General features: G+C 38.9%; 1 protein-coding gene across 3 annotated transcripts in view; it reads left to right on the top strand.

The window, feature by feature from the left end:
- The window catches only part of JMJD1C (jumonji domain containing 1C), a 166,439-nt gene that overhangs the window by 42,374 nt on the left and 104,471 nt on the right, over positions 1 to 19,594 (top strand). For all 3 annotated transcript variants that reach the window (XR_005933604.1, XM_030031426.2, XM_030031425.2), the window contains exon 2: positions 11,768 to 11,932. Coding sequence is in view for 2 of the 3 variants with exons in the window: in XM_030031426.2 (XP_029887286.1) it covers positions 11,768 to 11,932 (165 nt within the window). In the remaining variant the exon portion in view is untranslated. The remainder of the gene's footprint in view (positions 1 to 11,767; positions 11,933 to 19,594) is intronic.

The following is a 19,594-nucleotide window of genomic DNA, read 5'->3' as shown; positions in this document are numbered from 1 at the left end:
GTGGTCAAAACAGGCAACACTGGGTTGAAGTGATTGTATTCCTGTCCTAGAGTATGGGTACTAAAGCACAGAGATTGCGACTTGCCTGTCACGAACCGAGTGTAGAAATTCATTATCAATGTCTAAAGTTTGTTTTTTTTTTTTTTTTTTTTTAAAAAAAAAACCAACTATTAGAAGACTTTTGAAATACATTGACAAAAGATAAGTATTTGGTTAAGTTGGGACCAAATTGTCTGTGCACATTACTAACAAGTCTTCATTCTGATGTAAAACATCTCCTTAAGACTGTGAAATGGAAAAGATGATTGCCTAAATTACTTGTGGTGCTGCTGTATTTCTTTATAGCTTACATATTTTTTACAGTGTTGTAATTTTTTTGGTCAGAAATTTCAGATGTCTATGACTAGGAGTGGCCATTATGGCGAAGAAGAGGTTGAGGACATGGATTAAGACAGTCAGAAAATCCAGGGAGCTGTGGTTATGTTCCTCCTTCTGCTCCCAAAATGCTGCTTAATTTTGGCAGGATGTTTCCTGATGTCTTGTTCACTCACATGCGCTGCCACCCTGGTCTTAATCTCCTCTGGCCTTTTAGTAATACTTGGAGATACCTCAGTTCAGAGTTAGAAAGAACCTTGATCCCAGTTTGCGGACATTCATGCACTGGGGTATTATGAACTGTAATGACCCAGTTCTCTATGAAGTCTAGCCTTGCAATTTGGTATCAAACAGAAATATAAAGGAAGATCATATACACCTGAAAAATTTTAATCCTTTGAAGCTTCAGCCTGTGAGTACAGATTTTATTTTTCTTCTCTAATGCTGCAGTTAATCCACAGGAAAGAAGTAGACTTCTGTAAATTTTGCTTATGAATCCTTTGTTAGCAGGTGTCTTCAAGCCTATGGTAAAGCTTTGCTGATGTCTTTTTGGTATCCCTGGCTTTATCTGACAAAAAAAGAAATTGTTTGTGAGCCCATTCCTCGTTTGTTTGGCCTGCTGTCTGGAGAATGATGTGGATCCACAGACCAGCCGAGAGGCACTTGGTCTTTTTTCCTAGTCTGGTTTAATGGTACAGGTAACAAAAGTTCAGCTCAAAACCTTGCTTTTCTTTTACAGTGTCTTTTTTTTGTTTGACCTCAAAGATTTGCTGTTGAAAAGTACAGTGTTTATTCAGGCTCTGCACTGTGGTTTTGGGAGGACATCACTTTTCATACCAACATACAAAACAGATTGAATCTTGGTCTGAATAGATATTGATAAATACCTATAGGTCCAGGTCTAATCTAGGGATTAGTCCTTTGAACCTTGGAAAGATGACAGTTTTGGCTTCTCACCTGTTGAAGATAGCCAATTGGATTGTCTTGGTAGAAATGGGGAAAGCTCTGTGCTTTTAGCACTTCTGTTGATTTCCTCTAGCAATGGTTCAGGCTTGGGCTATCAGGTTTGGGCTATTCAGCTGGAGACAGACATGAGAAGAACTCATGTAATCATCGTAGCTCTCTGCTTAGGTCCTGATCTTCTCCTTAAGATGCAGCTATGTGTGTTCAGACTGTCCCAGAAGGACTGAAGTTGTCCTGTTTCCTCAGGAGTGGTTTTACAGCCATACGTTGTTAGCTAAGGCTACAGCCAGGTGATTCAGTGAAGTTTCCTGCCTCAAGAGAGGTAGATTTCTGTTTGTAGCTAACTTGGATTTGGGGGATGAGGAACAATAGCAAATCATGAATAACTAGGATGTAACCTATTCCTTTTACCACGCACTCCAATTCAGCCTCCTGTAGTGCTTTGTGTCCACTGACAACCTGCTAGACAAACTTTATCTTCCTTAACAAGCCATTGCAGTGTTAAAATTGACTGAAAGCCCTTAACATCTAACAATTAATAATTAGCATTTTAAATGGCCTTATCTCCATTCCGTTGTTTTATAGTCAGATCTTCAAATATGAGATATATACAAACAGCATCTTTTTTGAATTGAGACTTAGAAATAATGGTTCCTTATTAAATGACAGGTGTTGGTCTTTTTAGTGTGACATTAAAAATGTGCATGTACGCACATGAACTGCGTTTAACTAGCCATCTAAATAGCTAAATAGTTAAATTTTTTAATTGCTTTTTTGTTCACCTTATCTAAAATCACAAATATCTGATTTGAATATGTAGGCTTTCTATAGTATGTATTAACAATTGTTTTTAGAAATTAACATTTAGAAATTTAGATATAGTAAGAAAAGTTTCCTATGTTGTGTGATGGCAAAGAGAATTTGAAAGATTTTTTTCAAACCTGAAGGACCAGGAAGTTTTTGTGTAATGTGTATATTTTAACTAGTTGTTACTATTTTTTAATAGTTTATGCTTTCTTAAAATTGTAAGTCACTTCTGTTTATCATTTTGGATGAGTAATTCAGTGTATTTTTTGCATCTAAAACTTCTTTAAAATGGGGCTACTTAACTTTGGTTTCTTTACGTCCAATACGTTTACGATTTATTTTCTGGTTTACATGTCATTTCACGTGGCTGTTAAGTCATGAATTTGGAAAAAGATTGGCAAAATAAGTATGTCAAATATTTTAAATACCTAAGTGATTCAAATAGCTTTTAAAATAAAATTTGGCACTCTTGTGGATTATCTCTCTATCAGGGACAAGTGTTTTTTGAGAAACTCATTTAAAACTCTAAATTGCGTACAAGAAGTATGGGTTTTTTTCCTTGCAATTCAGTGTAGTTCATATTTTGTCCCTTCAGCTTTCTCTTTAGAATATGCGTTTTAAATTGAGGGATGAAAGACATGTGTGTTTTAAATGTTTTTTCTTTATTTTTCAAAGATGGTATTGGGGCATCCAAGTAAGATGCTTTTTTTTATTTTGTCATCTTCCCTGCAATCTTGCTTTGTACTCTACACGATGTGCTGGTTGCTTAGCAATCCAAGCTACAGACTGTAGCAGGCTGTTGTAATAGTACTGGTATTTTTCTTCAGTTTTGCAACCATTTTTCTCTGCATTTTTTTCTGCAAAAGCTACTTCATTGTCAGTGGTCAAGCATGCATTTCAGGGAATGCAGAATTAGGGTTTCAAATTAACCATAAATGGTACATGTTGATAATTTCCATGTTTATTCCCCCATAATTTATCTTGAGACTACAGTTTGCTTGAAATAAATAATGGTTTTTGTTTGAAGGCCTCTCTGTGTTTGTAGGATTATGTTTTAAAGCTTGATATAAGGAAGCTACCTTGAAAATTCATGTTTATTGAAGCATGTGTTTGCTACATATGGTCCTGTTCCATCCTGCACATGGCATATATTTGATATGTCTTCCAGCAAGTGTGTATCTCCGGTTTATTCAGAAGCCTGTTGAGAGAGCAGGGTTGTCTTCCTTATTCTTCCATGTATGAAGTATATTGAGCAATGTTGGCAGATAAAGTATGATGTCAGCCTGAGTGTGTCTGTCACTGTGTGTCTTGAGCAAGGATACAGGCTCCTCTTTATAAATTTTGAGATCATCCTGAGGCTGCAGATTTTATTTTTCCCTCAGTAATGAGTGTAGTGGTTTTGGAGGGCTTGTCTCTTTGTATTTTAGAGGAGTTGTAGCTGGATGTTGTTATACAGGGTCTTTCAGTGGTTTACAAGAAGTAAGTGTTGGTCCATTCCTGCTGGACAGACCCAGAACTGTTGCGATGCAAAAAAAAGAGATCTCCAGGCAGTTCTGAAACAACAGAAACTTAATACCCTGCAGATAATGAACTAGTCTTTTTTGTACACTTCAACTTCCCAGGTTATAACTGAGGACTGCTTCTGGGATAATACGCCTATTCCATTTTCCTTTGAATAAACAGAGAATTTAAGTCTTCAGAATGAGTGTGATGTTTCACGCTAGTACGGTGTTTCGACAGGGATTTAATCTTTGAGGAGGTGGCCTTTTGACTTAGCTCATCTGAAAGTAGCACAACTTTCTCTTTACATTTAAGAGGAAATTAAATATTCTGCCATTAAATTTTTGTTACTACTTGCAAGCTCCGCAAATAATCAAAACAGATGTGTAGATTTGAACATTTGTTCAAACTTTTTCATGTTTTTTTTCTTCAAGTGCTGAAATAGCATAAAATAACCAATACTGTTAATTTGTCCTACCTTCTAAGGAGCTTTCAGTGTTCTTTCCTGGAAAACATGTATCTGATTCTACAGCTTTTTTTTTTTCTAGTGCTCAAGAGTTAGATGCAGAGCTCTTGCATTTTTTAGACAAGCTATTATGTTCCCTCAATGGTGGAAGAGTTGTAAAAGTCTGACTAATAAATATATACGAGTTTTGTCAAGAATGTTTTCGGGTCTTGTAAAGACTTACTATGGTATTGTGTCTACTCACCCCCACTAAAAAATACACAGTACATTTAGTATTTCTTTGTTGAAAGTAAATACTTTCTTGTCTACAAATAAAAATGAATTTTTTGTACTTAGGAATGAATGTCAGATTTTCAGTAAAAATGCTGGCTATTTTTAAGAATACATGGAGACAATCATAGAATCATAGAATCATGTAGGTTGGAAAAGACCTTTAAGATCGAGTCCAGCTGTCAACCATGCCCACTAAACCATGTCCTGAAGTGCCTTGTCTATGCACTGTTTGAATACCTCCAGGGATGGTGACTCAACCACGTCCCTGGGCAGCCTGTTCCAATGCCTGACAACCCTTTCAGTAAAGAAATTTTTCCTAATATCCAATCTAAACCTCCCCTGCCGCAACTTGCGGTCATTTCTTCTCATCCTATCTCCAGCCATCTGACAGAAGAGACTAGCACCCACCTCACTACAACCTCCTTTCAGGTAGTTGTAGAGAGCAATAAGGTCTCTCCTCAGCCTCCTTTTCTCCAGACTGAACAACCCCAGTTCCCTCAGCTGCTCCTCATAAGACTTGTGCTCCAGGCCCCTCACCAATGTGGTTGCCCTTCTCTGGACACGCTCCAGCACCTCAATGTCTTTCCTGTAGTGAGGGGCCCAATACTGGACACAGTACTCAAGGTGCGGCCTCACCAGTGCTGAGTACAGGGGGACGATCACTTGCCTGCTCCTGCTGGCCACACTATTTCTGATGCAGGCCAGGATGCCATTGGCCACCTTGGCCACCTGGGCACGCTGCTGGCTCATATTCAGCTGGCTGTCAACCAGCACCCCCAGGTCTTTTTCTGCCAGGCGGCTTTGTGACTGAAGTGCAGGACCTGGCACTTGGCCTTGTTGAACCTCATATAATTGGCCTCGTTGCAATGATCCAGCCTGTGCAGATGCCTCTGTAGAGCCTTCCTACCCTTGAGCCGATCAGCCCTGCCTCACAACTTGGTGTTGCCTGCAAACTTGCTGAGGGTGCACTCAATCCCCTTTGTCCAGATCATTGACAGAACTGGCCCCAATACTGAGCCCTGGGGAACACCACTTGTGACTGGCTGCCAACTGGATTTAACTCCATTCACCACAACCCTCTGGTCTTGTCCAACCAGCCAGTTTTTTACCCAGCAAAGAGTACACTTGTCTAAGCCATGAGCTGCCAGCTTCTCAAGGAGTATGCCATGAGAGGCAGTGTCAAAGGCCTTACTGAAGTCCAGGTAGACAACATCCACAGCCTTTCCCTCATCCACTAGGCAGGTCACCTGGTCATAGAAGGAGGGCAGGTTGGTCAAGCAGGACCTGCCTTTCATGAACCCGTGCTGACTGGCCCTGATCCCCTGGTTGTCCTGCATATGCCATGTGAGCACTGTCAAGACGAACTGTTCCATAATCTTCCCAGGTCAAAGATGGTCAAACACCATCTTTTAATCCTAAAGAATTTGATGGCTGAAGACCAATCTATTGCCATTATTCCAACTGTTCTGGGTGTTTTTAGGCTGTATCGACTGATGCCAATGTATTTTCAAATACACCCCCCCCACCCGCCCCGTACCGTTTTGCTTGAAGAGTTTGTAAAACACAAATGTATAGCATTTCAGTATATAAAGGAAAGGGTATGATGATTCTTTTATGAGTTCTTTTTGACGTAGAGTGACTATGAAATGCCAATATGAAGGATTGGGGAAATTTTGGTAGCAGAACAACACTGCAAGCCTCTTATTAAACAAAAAACCCTACTGCTGTCTTTGGTTGCTATTTCACTGCTTTTCCATGTGGAAATGGGTAGCACTTGTATAACAGAGTAATAATCTTACTGTGTTAAGCTGTTTTGCTTTATAGTAAATTGTGCTTTGATTGCATTTGATTAGTTGAAGATATATTTAGAAATACCTGACTGCTGGGTAATGCCATTTCTATCAAAGAAACAATCTGTAAAAAACTGAGTAGGCAAAGATATTGGGAACCAGATGGGAAGATGAATAAGTTTTACAAAAACACTCTTACTGGCTCCACTCCCCGTGTACTTACAACTAGCTTTAGTTTATACCAGTCAGGTATTTGGCAATCGCATCCATCTCAATAAGTAGATGGAGACGTTTTTCGGACCCTAGTATACTTTGTTTTCATTTTCAACTATGTATAATGCTAAAAAAGCTCACCAGAGCTAAGTGAGTTGTCAGAGTCGCGTGGGGTTCAGAGCTCTGGAAACTTTCCTGCCAATTTTAAACCTGCACCACTGCCGGTGGTAGTTTGGTTTGGGGTACCTGGACTCGCTGCCTCATCCACCTCTGCGGACAGCAGGGGCAGGCACTGGCTGCTCGCTTGGCTCCTCGGATTTTCTTTTCTGAAGGTGGAGTTTCTCTCAAAACCAGGAAACTCCTAGCACCCTCTTTACTGGGCCAAGATTAAGCCATTCTTAAACATCCCATAAAATATATGTGCCCCAGAATTAAAAGTTTGCAGGTTACAGCTAACAGTGGAGGATATGGGGAGGGGAAGAGCTAACTGGGACTTGCATTTTAATTTGCTAGTTTGGGAATTTTGTCCTGACATCTTGTAATGTAGTTTCTGATTCTCTTAGTAACTGTGTATAAGTTGGAGGCATCAAACAGGAAATTTTTTTTTCCTCTGATGATAGTACCATGGGTTTTAAAAACAAAACAAAATACTCCCCCAAACTTGTAAAAATTTAATTTATTGTCATTGAAACATGTTTGTTTGTACTTGTGTATTTTCAAGTAAATTTCTGCTAAATTACATACAAGATTTACATTCATGTATTTACCTGACTGTACATCACAAGGTTGGAAAATTGACTCTGACAACTAGTTTTTGATGCTTGATTACATGCGAAGAGTTTTAGGTCTATCTTTTAACTTGTGTAACTAAGACTTTGGAATTCCACTGATAATTTTTAGCACCCGAGTTTTGAGTTCTCAAGGCTTATACGTGGTGGCGTACAAAGTATATATGCATTATAATTACACATGGTATAATATTCTCTCTCTTCTAATTTAAAAATGTTATGAATGAAACCTAGTGAGATGTGCTCTGGGACTCACTTTGAAGTCAGTAGCCGAATTTGTATTGATGAAAGACTATTCCATGTGGTACAAAAGTAGAAGTGTTTTCTTTGCCTTATTAAAACCATCTTTAGAAAGATTGCTTGATTTTTTTTTTTTTTTTCCTAGAAATTTCCTCGTTACTAGAGATTACCTTGCCTTAAAATGATTCAAGTTTTTAGTGATTCTTGTAGCTGTATTGCTTGGAGCTCTTGCCAGGGCAAACCTACCTAACCTGGAGTCAGCCTTTGGATTGTTAATGCTGCAGTTGTTTTCAGCACTAACCAGCCCATGAGCAATGCATACACTACTGTGGTGTGGGGGAGTTACAAACAGCATCCACCCACTTACGTGGTTTCAAGAAAGTGGATGGTGCATGGGCTATGCTTTTTAGCATTGTAAGTCAAATTTGCTGGAAGTCAACATTGCTTCCGTGACAACTTAAAGGGTTTCAGAATTTGTTTGGTCAGATGTGTTTATTTGGAGCAGAAGTGACTGGAAAACTCTGGATCACAGCGCTGCATGTAGAGATTTTCACCATGATTGTTGTGTTTTGGCTTGAAACAGAAATATTTTGTTGCAGTTGTTTGGCTGACTCCATTGGAAATTAATTTGTTGTCTTGCTTTACTTGGAAAAGCATGCTGAAAGCTTATGCTGCTTCCTGTTGGGAAATAGTAGTGAGTTACAGAATTAGCACGTTAATGCCAATTATAAATATAATATCATCCCAGTTGGAATTTCTCTTTTTTATGCAAGTGAATGTATACGTGGTAAGAAGACTTCAGCCACTCTGGGAACGCAAACTTCTGTATAGTTGACAAGCCAAGGAAGCAAAATTTGGCTGAAAAATCTCAAAATCAGCTTTCATTCCTGGGGAGGCAAATGTTGTTGAGTTTCTTGCTGTACAGAGTTTCATCAGTGAAGCAAGAAAGATTAAATATTTTCAGCATTTGTACTCCTTAGGGGGTCTAACTTTGGCTCTACATTTTATTTTGCTGGCGTAGGTTGCTGGGTTGCTTCCTTTCCTACTCCTCTCCCCTTTTTACTCTCTTTCAAAAAATTGTGTTGCTTGGGATACTGCTTTTCTCTGTGCGGTAGGTCAGTGCGTAGAGAAAGCCTTCTTCAGAGGCTTTACTGTTGCCTTAGAAAAATTCATAATGTATTTTCCTGATGTAAGCATTTCCTAGCAAAAAAGAGAATGGGCAAAGGATTGGTTTCTGTGTGTCATCTGTGTTGTTTCTGCCTTTCAAAAATGAACTTTGAAAAGCCAGCAGATAGTTAATAGTCTTGGCATCAAAACCTGAATGTGGTGGAAGCTGGCAGAAGTAATTCCCAAGTAAGGTTGTGTGTGTATCATACTAGAGGAGGAATATGGTGCCCTGGGCAATGGCAGACTGGCTCAGCGCCACGCTCCATTCTCTACTTTTCTTGGAACTGCTCCTTTGAAGATCTAATTATACGGTGCCAGGAGACTCTGCTGATAGCTCAGCAATAACTCCCACTGTTGTTGCACCGGATTTCAGTTTATTTGGGGTGTAAAATTTGCACACAAACACTAGATTGTATCACAGTTATCCACAAGTTTTGGCTACTGTCCAGAAGATACAGTATGTTTTAGTGTGGCAGTTTCTAAACTGCTAACTCCAGTTTAGACTTATCTGTGTTTTTCAAAAACGTTAATTCACTTGATTCCCCTTGCCTCATATTTTTTTTTAAATTTTGCTGCTGTGTGAGGTCTGGTGCTTAACCTCTTACACCCTGTTATGGATTACCCAGATGTCTTTCCAGATATTAAACTAAAATTATTTGACCAGTCCAGAATAATTGAGTGTATTTGCAGGAGCAGGGGCCAGGAGGAAGGTGACTTTAGAGAATGATTTTTGACTGTACTGTCACTGAAGGTTGTCTTTAAATTCTGTCGTTTGATCAATTGCAGAAATAAATGCTTCTTTAGAAGGGTTCAAAGTAGCTGCAAATATAAGATACTGCTGCTAACATGATTTGTGATATGGTGTGCTTTCCTGCTAGTGCTTTAAAGCATTACTATGTTTACTGTTAACTCTGTTTTGGTTGTGATATTATTATTCTGCAACTTAATTTCTATAAATTAATTTTAAAATACCTAATAAAGTTAGTAAAAAGTGCTTTTTAGTGAAAGGTGTCAATTTACAATTTTTAGTTTTTGTGATTTTGCTGCTGTTTTCTACTTGCTTTGTTAGAATAACAGGCAATACTGTAATAATGAACAATTGAGGTGAGAGGATAATTTTATATACAAACTGTTCCTTTAAGGCAGATTCTAATGCCACCGCAGAGACTAGCAGTACTTTCCTGCTAGTTTCAGTTAGTGAAATGGGCAAAGGTGAAAGGTAAACGAGTAGTTGAGTTGATGAATAAGGTGATGCAGAGATGGGAGATGACTGTGATTAGCCAGGGTAATTGAAATGTCGGAGGAGTGGCAGCATGCAAACGGCAGAAATTCTGGATGTGGAGGTGGTGAATCCAGAGGGAAAGCTCTGCCCTTGAGAAATAAAGAAGGAACAGTATTTAATGCAGACAACTGCCCTGCACACATTCTACCTTGACCCAGTGATTGAGAACAGGCAAGAAAGAAAATGAGTAGTAAGATGAGATGTGAGATAAGAGGTGGAAAGACCAGTTGGCTGTGAATATGATATTGGTGACAACTACAGGGATGGTCAGGTGTCAGTATTTGGTAGGGGGGTGGATGAGAGTGAGTCAGGTGTGCTGTGAGTGATAGCTGTGGTTAAGTCAGAGTAGTGAGCAGTTCATGGAGGTTGTGAGAAGGGGGAGCAGTGAAATAAATGGGAAGACTGAGCATAGCTTGACAGGAGAAGAAACTTTTTATTTGGACAAAATATAAGTGGAGATGCAATAATGGGCTGTCATAGAAGAAAGTAACTGCAGTAAGTTATCTGCTTAATCTGGTGCTTTAAAGAGGGAAGGGAAAAGGAAGGGAGTGTGTAGGAACAGAATGGGAGTAATATGGGTTAAAAAAATTATGGGGGGAAAACTGGGATGATGAATTTTGATACAGGAGTGAGAAGAGGCTTGGTGGAAATATAAGTTGTGTACACAGAAGGGAGAAGGACAAGATGAGAAGGAGCACTATGTAGTAGATGTTTGGAAAGTGTGAGACACAGTCTAGACAAGGAAGTATGCTGCAGGCCTAAAATTAACCAAAGTTAAAAAGACAAGAATATTTCTGTGACACTGATTTAAGTTCTTAGAAGCAGATAGAGGAAGAAACTCCAGTTTCAGAAGTTGCCTTGGCTGTGGCTGAGAGCTGAAATTCAGGAGAGTAGCAAAGCATCTTCCCTTCTCCAGTTTGTGTGACAAGCAGCAGCTCTTATTTTTTTTTTTTTTTTTTTTTTATAATGCTAGCTGGTTTTTCTTATGAATTTTCTCATAATTTGGAAAAGAAAACAATTGATTATGTTGATTTTTTAAAGAATTTTTAAATAAATAGTTTAATTTTGAAATGTAATGGTTTTAGAAGAGTTTGTGTTTGCCAATGCAGATAGCTTTTTGGCTCTGAGTTCCTTCCCTTTTCAAGAGGAGACAAAAGGTTTGGCATATTTAGCTTAGCGAATGCAGCTGAGGGAGGGTATGGTTGTTCTCTAAGAATGTGTCGGGGAGAACTGTATAACCTACAGGACAGGGATGGCATGAGATCAAACAGTTGCAAACTGGCTCCAAATTAATTTAGTTGGAAACAAAAAGTGTGGTTCTCCCCCCCCCGCCCAAAGGAGCAGGATTCCAGAAGGACAGAAATGGCAAGAAACTGAGCTGGTTCTGTTAGGTTTTGTGTGTTGGAGTTGCTTGTAGTAACAGGGTCTGCAGGCTCAGGATGTCCTTTCTGGTTCTGTTCCAAATGGCTGCTTTTTTTTTTTTTTTTCTTTCCTTGAGACAGTGTTTCTTTGGTTTGTGTTCTGTGACAAGTATTTGAGCTGAGAATGCGAAGTATTCTTCGAACTTATTTACTGATATTTAAATAGCTCTATGTATTGCTTGAATGATGCTAGTAAATACTTAGTGTTATACTTTTAATTCATGAGATAAGATACCCACTGTTAACAGTAATGTTTTAGCAAATGTAGCCCTCCTCTCTTCAGCACAAATGTACTGCCAAGAAGAATTTCTTCTGTGGTGCAGGAACTGATTATATAATTTCACATACCATAACAGTAAAATGGGTAATATTAAGCTCTTGCATTAAATTTTACAATACATGCTTTCATAAATGCATGTAGATGCACACATGCTGTGTATATGTAATAATGTATGTCCTTTCCTGTTCTTAAATTTCCCCAGGTATATGTGGAATTTGATGACCTTGAATGGGAAAAGCGAGAATGGGTTAAAGTTTATGAAGATTTTGCAACCTTCTTGGTGGAGTGCCAGCTGGTCTGGGCAAAAAGAAAGGACCCAAGCCAGACTCAGGGATCAAAGATCAAACAAATTCAATGGCCTGCATTGGTAAGATACTTGAGCAATTGCATTTACTAAACTATTTTAATCTCTTTAATTATGTCCTTCTTAGGAAACTGTCTAGGTTACTTAAGTGGTGGTGGAAAGTGGTGAGCATGGAGGGGGAGGAGGGTAAGAAAATACTAATAAAGCATGTTTGTGTTGAAAGGTTGGGAGTGATGTGATAATAGTCACTCATCTTCCTTTTTGAATCAACTTAGAGCACTGCAAAACTAGTCTCTGAGTGACATAATAGAACTAATGGCACTTTACACAGTCAAAGCATCTTACAAATACAAACTTCTCAGCAACACATCTTACTGCTCTGTGGAGGATTGAAACAAAGGTGAAAAATAAACTCTTAAGCTAGTTATACCTTCTTCGTGGGAGTTGAGTGTATCTACAATTCAGGTCAGAATTCAGAAAGATGAGAAAAGTGAGTAAAGATCCATAAAGTAAGTGGTAATCGCTTGCCTGGTTTATGACATGATGCTTGTGACTCTCATTCTTTCTGGATTGATGCCCAAACATTAAAGCTGCTGAGAGAACTGCTAGGGGGTTGTGTCTGGTTTTGACATGCCTTTAGATAGACCTGATGAATACTAAGGATCTGATGAGATAGCCTAATAAGCAATAAATGTGTATTCCTTTTTTTCTCCAAAGAAACTGTTAGTGCTGTCAAAGTCTTTAGAAGAGCCAAATAGGTATGAGATTTCAGGAACCTACTATATTGCATGTTTTTGCTTTGTGGAGAGTTGGGGAAGATTTCTCACAGACTGGCAGGTGAAAGGGAGCCCCAACAAATTTGTCAAAATGGTGAAGGGAAGTCTTAGATATATATTTGTTATTAAGCTTAGCATCTATAACTTCAGTCTTGGGTTTTTAGAAATTTGTAGTCGTAATGAATTTAGATGATGATTGGGTTTTTTTTTTTTTTTCCTCTGCACCGTAGCTGTGTCTGTGTTTCATTTAAATATTCCCTTCGTATTCTCATCTCTGAGCACTTGATGGACTTTTTGAAATGCTGTCACGTGATTATTTTTCTGGAGCTGTGGTTGGAACAGTCATGCTGAAGGTCATGAAGCAGGCTGTTCAAGAAAGCTTAGTGGTGGAAGAGATGCATCGATGGTTTAGGATGGACTTACGTCCTCTTCAGTTAGTATTCCTACTTGACTCACCTTGTATGTTTGTGCTAATGTGCTTGAGTAAAACAAGCCAACTTACTGGATGTACAGGCTGTTTTGTATATTTGCTTGTATGGGCAAATTTACTGTTTCATGTTAGTATATCCTTGAGCAAGAATTTTTCATTTTAGGGAGTTATGTCATTTGCTCTTTGAAGCCACCCATCTCTCCTTGATTGAGATGGGTGTTTTAAAATTTGTTAGCAACTTAGAACTTAGTATCTAACTACAGTGCTATTTTACATGCTTTCAGTCTCACCCTTTAGGATAGAGATTGTGTTTAGAAGGGGTGTATTTCTAGAAAGCATTCTAGTCTGGCTGCTGATCCTGTCCCCAAGTTAAGAGTTTATCTTTGTTTGCTAATGTGTGAAAATCTTTTAGTTGCACCTTTTTTAGTAGAGACTTTTTCAAACTTGTGCTGGTCCAGAAGGTGGAAACATTTTTTTCTTCCATCTCCATCTTATCAATTTTTTAATTCTTGATTTAATGTTTATGTTCTTGAGGTAGCTGATAGGTGAGAGAAGGAAGGTTTACAAAAGGTCCGCCTCCTGCTTTTACAATTAAAAAATTGAAATCAGGTAGTCCAAAGTGGGGCTCAAATAGCTTGTCAGGTCACAGTTTCCAGATGTTAAAGATGCCAAGTTCACAGCATTTGTATGTGGCCTGCCTACAAATGTTCTCGCAATTGTTTTCTGAGTCAAACCCTGTAGTCATCCGTTCCAGAAAAGCATATTTGAGGGAAAGTGTGGATACAGGATATTAACTCTAGTTAGACTAGATTCCTTCCATAGAAACCTCCCAAAGTTCTGCTCTGTATCAATAGCTGCACTGAGCATGCCAGGCCTTGGGGAACAGGGAGGGTGCTCAAATTGCTATAATACTTTTGGGTTTTGTTTCCAGACTATCTGAATATTCTAGTGTAGTGGAGTTCATGACCTTTATGAAGGTTTGGGGGTGGTTTTTTGTCAAAACAATACTTATTAAAAATGAGAAAGCAATGGAAAAGGAGGTAAAAAAATTTTGATTTGCCAAACAGCAATATCAATATCTACACTTTTGTGTGAAATCCTAAGTGTGGATGTGATAAAGCACATTTTTTGGAAAAGCTGAGTCTTGCTCTAGTTACTAAAGGAAAAGTCTCAATCTTTCCCATGCTTGTGAACTATATTGAAAAAAATCATTCATGTACGTGACTATCTTTTCTTCATATTAAATACCAAAATAAATTTTTTTGGTACAACTTTATTTTGGATGCTAACATATACACAGCAAAGCAATATTTAAGTATATTTTATGTAGTAGTTCTACAGTATCTTTGCCTTTAGTGGAGTGAATTGAAAGTGCTTGTTTATTTAGATGGTTATCACCTTCTGTTCTTCTCTTATTTGGTCAACATACACTGTATCTACTGTATGGTATTCAGACCTGATCAGAAGACAAGGTCTGTAATTTCCTGTGGGGCTTTCTATGGGCAGTCATCCGTCTAGTATCTGTGTACTTCATAATTGTGGATTTCTTTTATTACTCAATTGTGTAATGCGATGTAATGTCCACTTTGTAGATGAAATTGCTAGAATGCAAGTTGGTCACAAATGTTTGCTATTTTTGAATGCCTGAGGTGTGTAGCTGTTAACTGAAAGCATAGTGTCCGTTGACCTCATATAGCTGTGCTTTAAGATTTTAGGCTCTTATGTCAGGTGCTGAGAAAGGAGGTGAGAGGTACTACCTCTTTCTCCTAGTTTAGAAACTTGGTAACAGAGGAGGGATAGATTATCCCCTGAATTCAATTTCTCTCATGATGAGATTGTCTTTTCTTCTAGTAGAGTTCCTGCCTCATTCATGCCAAAGGTGAAAAGTTGACTGTAAATGAGCCTGGAGTGCTATTGGCAGCAACATGCTTCATCGTATCAGGATCAATCTGACGTTGACTAATACCTGTTTCTGGGCCCCTGTGTAAGTCTGTGAAAGAGAGAGGAAGTGTAGTGCCTCAGCTTGTTCATGCTCTAATCAAATGCTTTTCTTTCTTGTGAGGTGATTTTCTGGAAAGAGTGGAGAACTTCTTGGCTGCCTAGGTGACTGGTATAATCAGAAATCACCCTGCATGTGGAGTATTTACAAGCATAGAAGAAAAGACTATCAAGAAGCATAAAGAAATGGCAATGGTGATAAGTGATGTCAGCATAAATGTAGCCTAGATGTTAGGGAATAGACTGTTTGGAAAACAATGCTTGTTGTTTACCTCAAATAATGGAGATGCTTTACAGATGTCAATGCAGAAGAAAACTTCTTGGCCAAAAGGGTAGCATAGGAAAAAAGGAAAGTATGGATTTTTGAAAATTTTAAAAGTGTAGGTAGTAGAAGTGAGTGGTGTGTTTTTCCACATTAAGGGATTAAGAAAAGTAGCCTAGATAAGGTGTTGAAATTGAAGGCATCAGCTTAGTCTGGTAAATAAGGGGGATGTGGGGGTGTGTCACAAAGATACAAAAAGAGTGGAGTGATGGGCTTAAAGTGAGGGGCTAGGAGAATTACCAGTACTTCAAAAATGAGGCAAAATTGATTTTTTAATTCCTCAGGAAACAACTTTGAAGCAATTGAGACGATGGATAAAAATTTTTAATCTGTGGGTGGGTAAGAATAGTTGTATTTTAGGGGGAGCAAATTAATCTCCCTGATGTAGAATTACTTTGGGTACTAGGATGTTAGAGATCAGTGATAAAATCATGCCTATGTTACAGTTTGGTCTGAAGTCTTAGGAGTATGATGGTATCCCCTCAGCAGCCAAGAAGGGAGATGGAAGTAAGAGTGTGGGCAAGGTGACAAATTGGAGCCAAGGTTTTAATATGGACAGAACAGAAATCTTCTGTGAGCTGTCAGTTTGAATTTAATTACTGTCACACTAATTGCATTTTAAAATATCTAGAAATAAAGTGTACAGGGAGAAAAAGAGAGGACTATAGACAGAAGCCGCTAGAGTAATTTTAGAGAATAGTAGAATAATGTGGAAGAAAAGTTTACATTTTCTTACTAAAGACTAACTAGGAGAGGACACCACGGTAGAAACTTAGATAGCAGTTCACTTTTTTTTTTAACAGCATCAGCGTTATACGTTTAAGGCATAGGAAGGTGTGGACTGAGTGCCTTTTCTTAATAATTTTGTTTGGGAAGAGGGTTTTGGGAACTTCCATAATGTGCTAAAATGAAAATTTTTATTTGAAGGTCTACAGATAGAAATGAAAGAAGGAAATTTAAGTTGGGCATTTTCAGGGGCATGTTCCATCATCTTGGAAAGAATATAAGGGAAGAAGGGTAATGGAAAATGCAATTAAGATTAAAGGAGTTTAAAATGGATAGATTATGACAAGTTTGTACTTCCAGGAAAAGGACCTAGGAGAATACAAGAGGTTGGAAAGAAAAGTGTTGGAATTGGAGATAGGGAAAAGTGAATGCATTGAATGGGAGTACACATGAGAAACTTCTACACTTGCAACAAGAAATGAAGAGACTACTGTAGAACAGGGGAACGAAAAGTGTTATCTTATTTTAGCCTTTTCCTTTTGGAAGAAATTGGCAGTCTTGTGCAGGGTAGATGTCAAAGGAGGAAACAGTTTGATTCAGTCTAGTATGACGAAAAACAAGACTGGGGAATGGTACATTTAGCTGGCAAGGCAGAGCTGGGTGCCTGGGAAGGTTACATACAGGCACAGGTGATGGGGTCAGGGGTTTCCTGTGTTCTGGGTATGGTTTGTTTTGTAAACTGTGTTGCCTGTTGTTATACCTATAAATGAAATAGTGCTGCTTGTGAATTCAGTATGAATTCATATATAATAAATCAGAAGAATCCATACAGATTCTCCGTTGGTTTGAATATGGAGACACTGTTTCGCTAGCTGTACAGTACTCGCCTTGTCAAACCAACAGATTTGCCCTGTGGTCTGCAATAACTGTATCACTCGCAGTTTTGGTGCTGGCATACAGCAAGAACTGGTTCTCCTGCAATTGTGTATTTCTGAAGAGTATATATATAAAACCTAAAATATGTTTCATGAGGAGATCCTGAATATGTTTTTCTCTGAAGGTAGGGTAGCTGCAGGAGCAACTCAGTCTGCCCCCCCAGTAAAAAAAGAGTGTGTGTCCGTTTGCCTGTCTCTTTTTCTTGGAACAAGTGAAGTCATTGCTAAACCAGTGGCTTGAGAACAATCTTTCCTGGGACTCTGTCCAGGGCTTTGCAAGAATATAGAGCTTTAGCCAGGCTTATAACAAAACCAGGGACAAAGAGTGGGTCTTCATTGGCAATGACTAACTCTTTTCCACTGTGAGAATCTGGAGCTGATTTACAGTGGACAGTGCCAGTGGCACCTGTGGGACTGTGGGCCTTCAGTCTCACCATCATGCTGATGAGGAGGTAGTCTTGCAGAAAAATGAGATGAGGTTTGTTCTGGGTGGTAGTGGATGCGTGCGTTTGGTTAGATGTGAAGGAGCCCATATATTCATGTGCTGACTGCAGGTTAGGGTACTTGGTGGTAAAGTATAAGAGTAGAAGTGTTCATGGACATGTGGAAGATAGACTTGTCTTCTGACCGTATAGACCCTTTTTCCCCCCACTCCCTCTGTGCCCCTCTGTCCCAGCTGTCAATTGCAGAATCCTTTTGCTTGACCGCATTCTGCTTCAGCTGACTTGATTGTGTTAGATTATAAAGCAAATACTTATAAAGTGCCAGTTTATTGTCATTTGTGTCACAATTAAAGTGTACAGATTGAACAACAAGCTTCTATAGAGCTTCCAGAGATTCTTGAGACAAATCAAATTCTTTATTTTTGGCGTGATGATGGAAAGTAGAACAGGTCCCTTGTTCATTCCTGTTTATGCCATGACACACTACCACTTTTTCACTCTCTCAAGGATTTGTTTTCTTCCTTGTCTTGATGGTCTAATTTTAGCATTTCTGAGTAAGTTTCTCTTCTATACATTGGTTCCATGGATCAGATTGATCCCCTTCAAAGTCAGGAGTTTCTGTAGATACTGCTAATGTTCCCCATGCATATTCAGTTACTTCACTGCAGCCTGTTCTCCTCCCTCTGCACAATGAAAAATAGAGGTATACACTGCCAGATACTGTGATTAAATCCTCAGCAGATACTTGAAATACTCTAGCAATAAAAAGAAATAAGTTCACAAAGGATTACCGTGTATATGGAAAGCAAGGTAGAGAGAAGACTTGGTCTCCGGAGTCCTAAAAATAAGTAAAAACTTTGAGGATATTTCAAATTTGAGGGGAGGAAGTGCTGTAACTTCCAGGGTAAGCAATCAAAAACTAATAGTGGATTCTTTTCAGCTTCTCCATTCCCTGCGTCAGAATTCTAGTGCTTGTATACCTTGCTAATCTGGGGTAAAGATGAGATATATACAACAGAGGAGAAAATGCTTGGAAACTGTCAGCTTCTTGGAAAAGATTTAAGACACTTTAGAGCTTGGGGAAGAGAAAATTTAAGTAACTGACTCAGCAGAGCATAAATGACCTGATTTTTGCTGCATTGTGAAAGACAGTAACATGCAGAAACAGCACTTGGAGATGGTTCAAAGATTACTTTGCTGGAGAGTACGTTACTGTAATATTCCCACAGAACATAAATGTTTCAAGCAGTACCACATCCCGCCTGTGTACTTTGGCACTTGCTTTTTTTAAACTACTGCTTACTGGGAGCCACTGCTTTCCACACAGCCTCTAAGCAGAGGCCATTACCTTCCCAGGACATGCCCCAAGTGAACAGCAATAAACTGAAATCTGCCTCCCCGGACGCTCCGTTGTGAAATATGGGTGTTGTCCTGTGGCTTCCCCCTCTGGAAGTGAGTGACCGAGTGGAAAGCCTCACTGCAGTGCTGACTTGTATGCGGCCCTGGTCCTGTTGCACACTTTACGCTACTGCTTTGTTTGTTTCAAAGTTTTTTGTCTCAAGGTGTTGGCTAATGGCAAGCTTATACTTAATTTTTGTTTTTTACTTTCTTCTTGTAAAACTTGCACTTCTAAGCAACGGGGACCCTTTTTATTTGAAAGGATTTAGTTTTGTAAAAGCATGCTTCCATATGTAAAATACATAAAATATTTTTTGTAGTTAAATGCTATGCTAAGAATTGTTTTTAATGTCAAATTCACTTACAGGAGTGCTAGAATTCCAAACAAAATAGACTATTTTCTGGACTTTAGCCTTAAAATAACAGTAAGCACAAGTAATTTTTATCATATGGGCCTGGGAGTTGCCATTTTGGCAGCTCCTCTAGAGAAAGCTGCTTTAGTATGTCACAGCATCCTGAAGGTCTCTATTTCAGGTTCTTTCCTCCTGGTAAAGCACTTCTTGTTCTCCAAGGATTACACAAATTAAATAACTAGATATTGTTTAGCATCCTTCAGCTGCAACACTAAGCAGTACTCCCAATAGAGTGTGCCTCTGTCACTTGCACCTGTTCAAAAGACAGATAGCAATGAAATGCT

This window comes from Aquila chrysaetos, chromosome 11 (assembly GCF_900496995.4).
Source record: "Aquila chrysaetos chrysaetos chromosome 11, bAquChr1.4, whole genome shotgun sequence".
In the NCBI taxonomy this organism is placed as follows: domain Eukaryota; kingdom Metazoa; phylum Chordata; class Aves; order Accipitriformes; family Accipitridae; genus Aquila; species Aquila chrysaetos.
The sequence above is the reverse complement of the archived record's forward strand: the minus strand, read 5'-3'. Positions and strand labels throughout refer to the sequence as shown.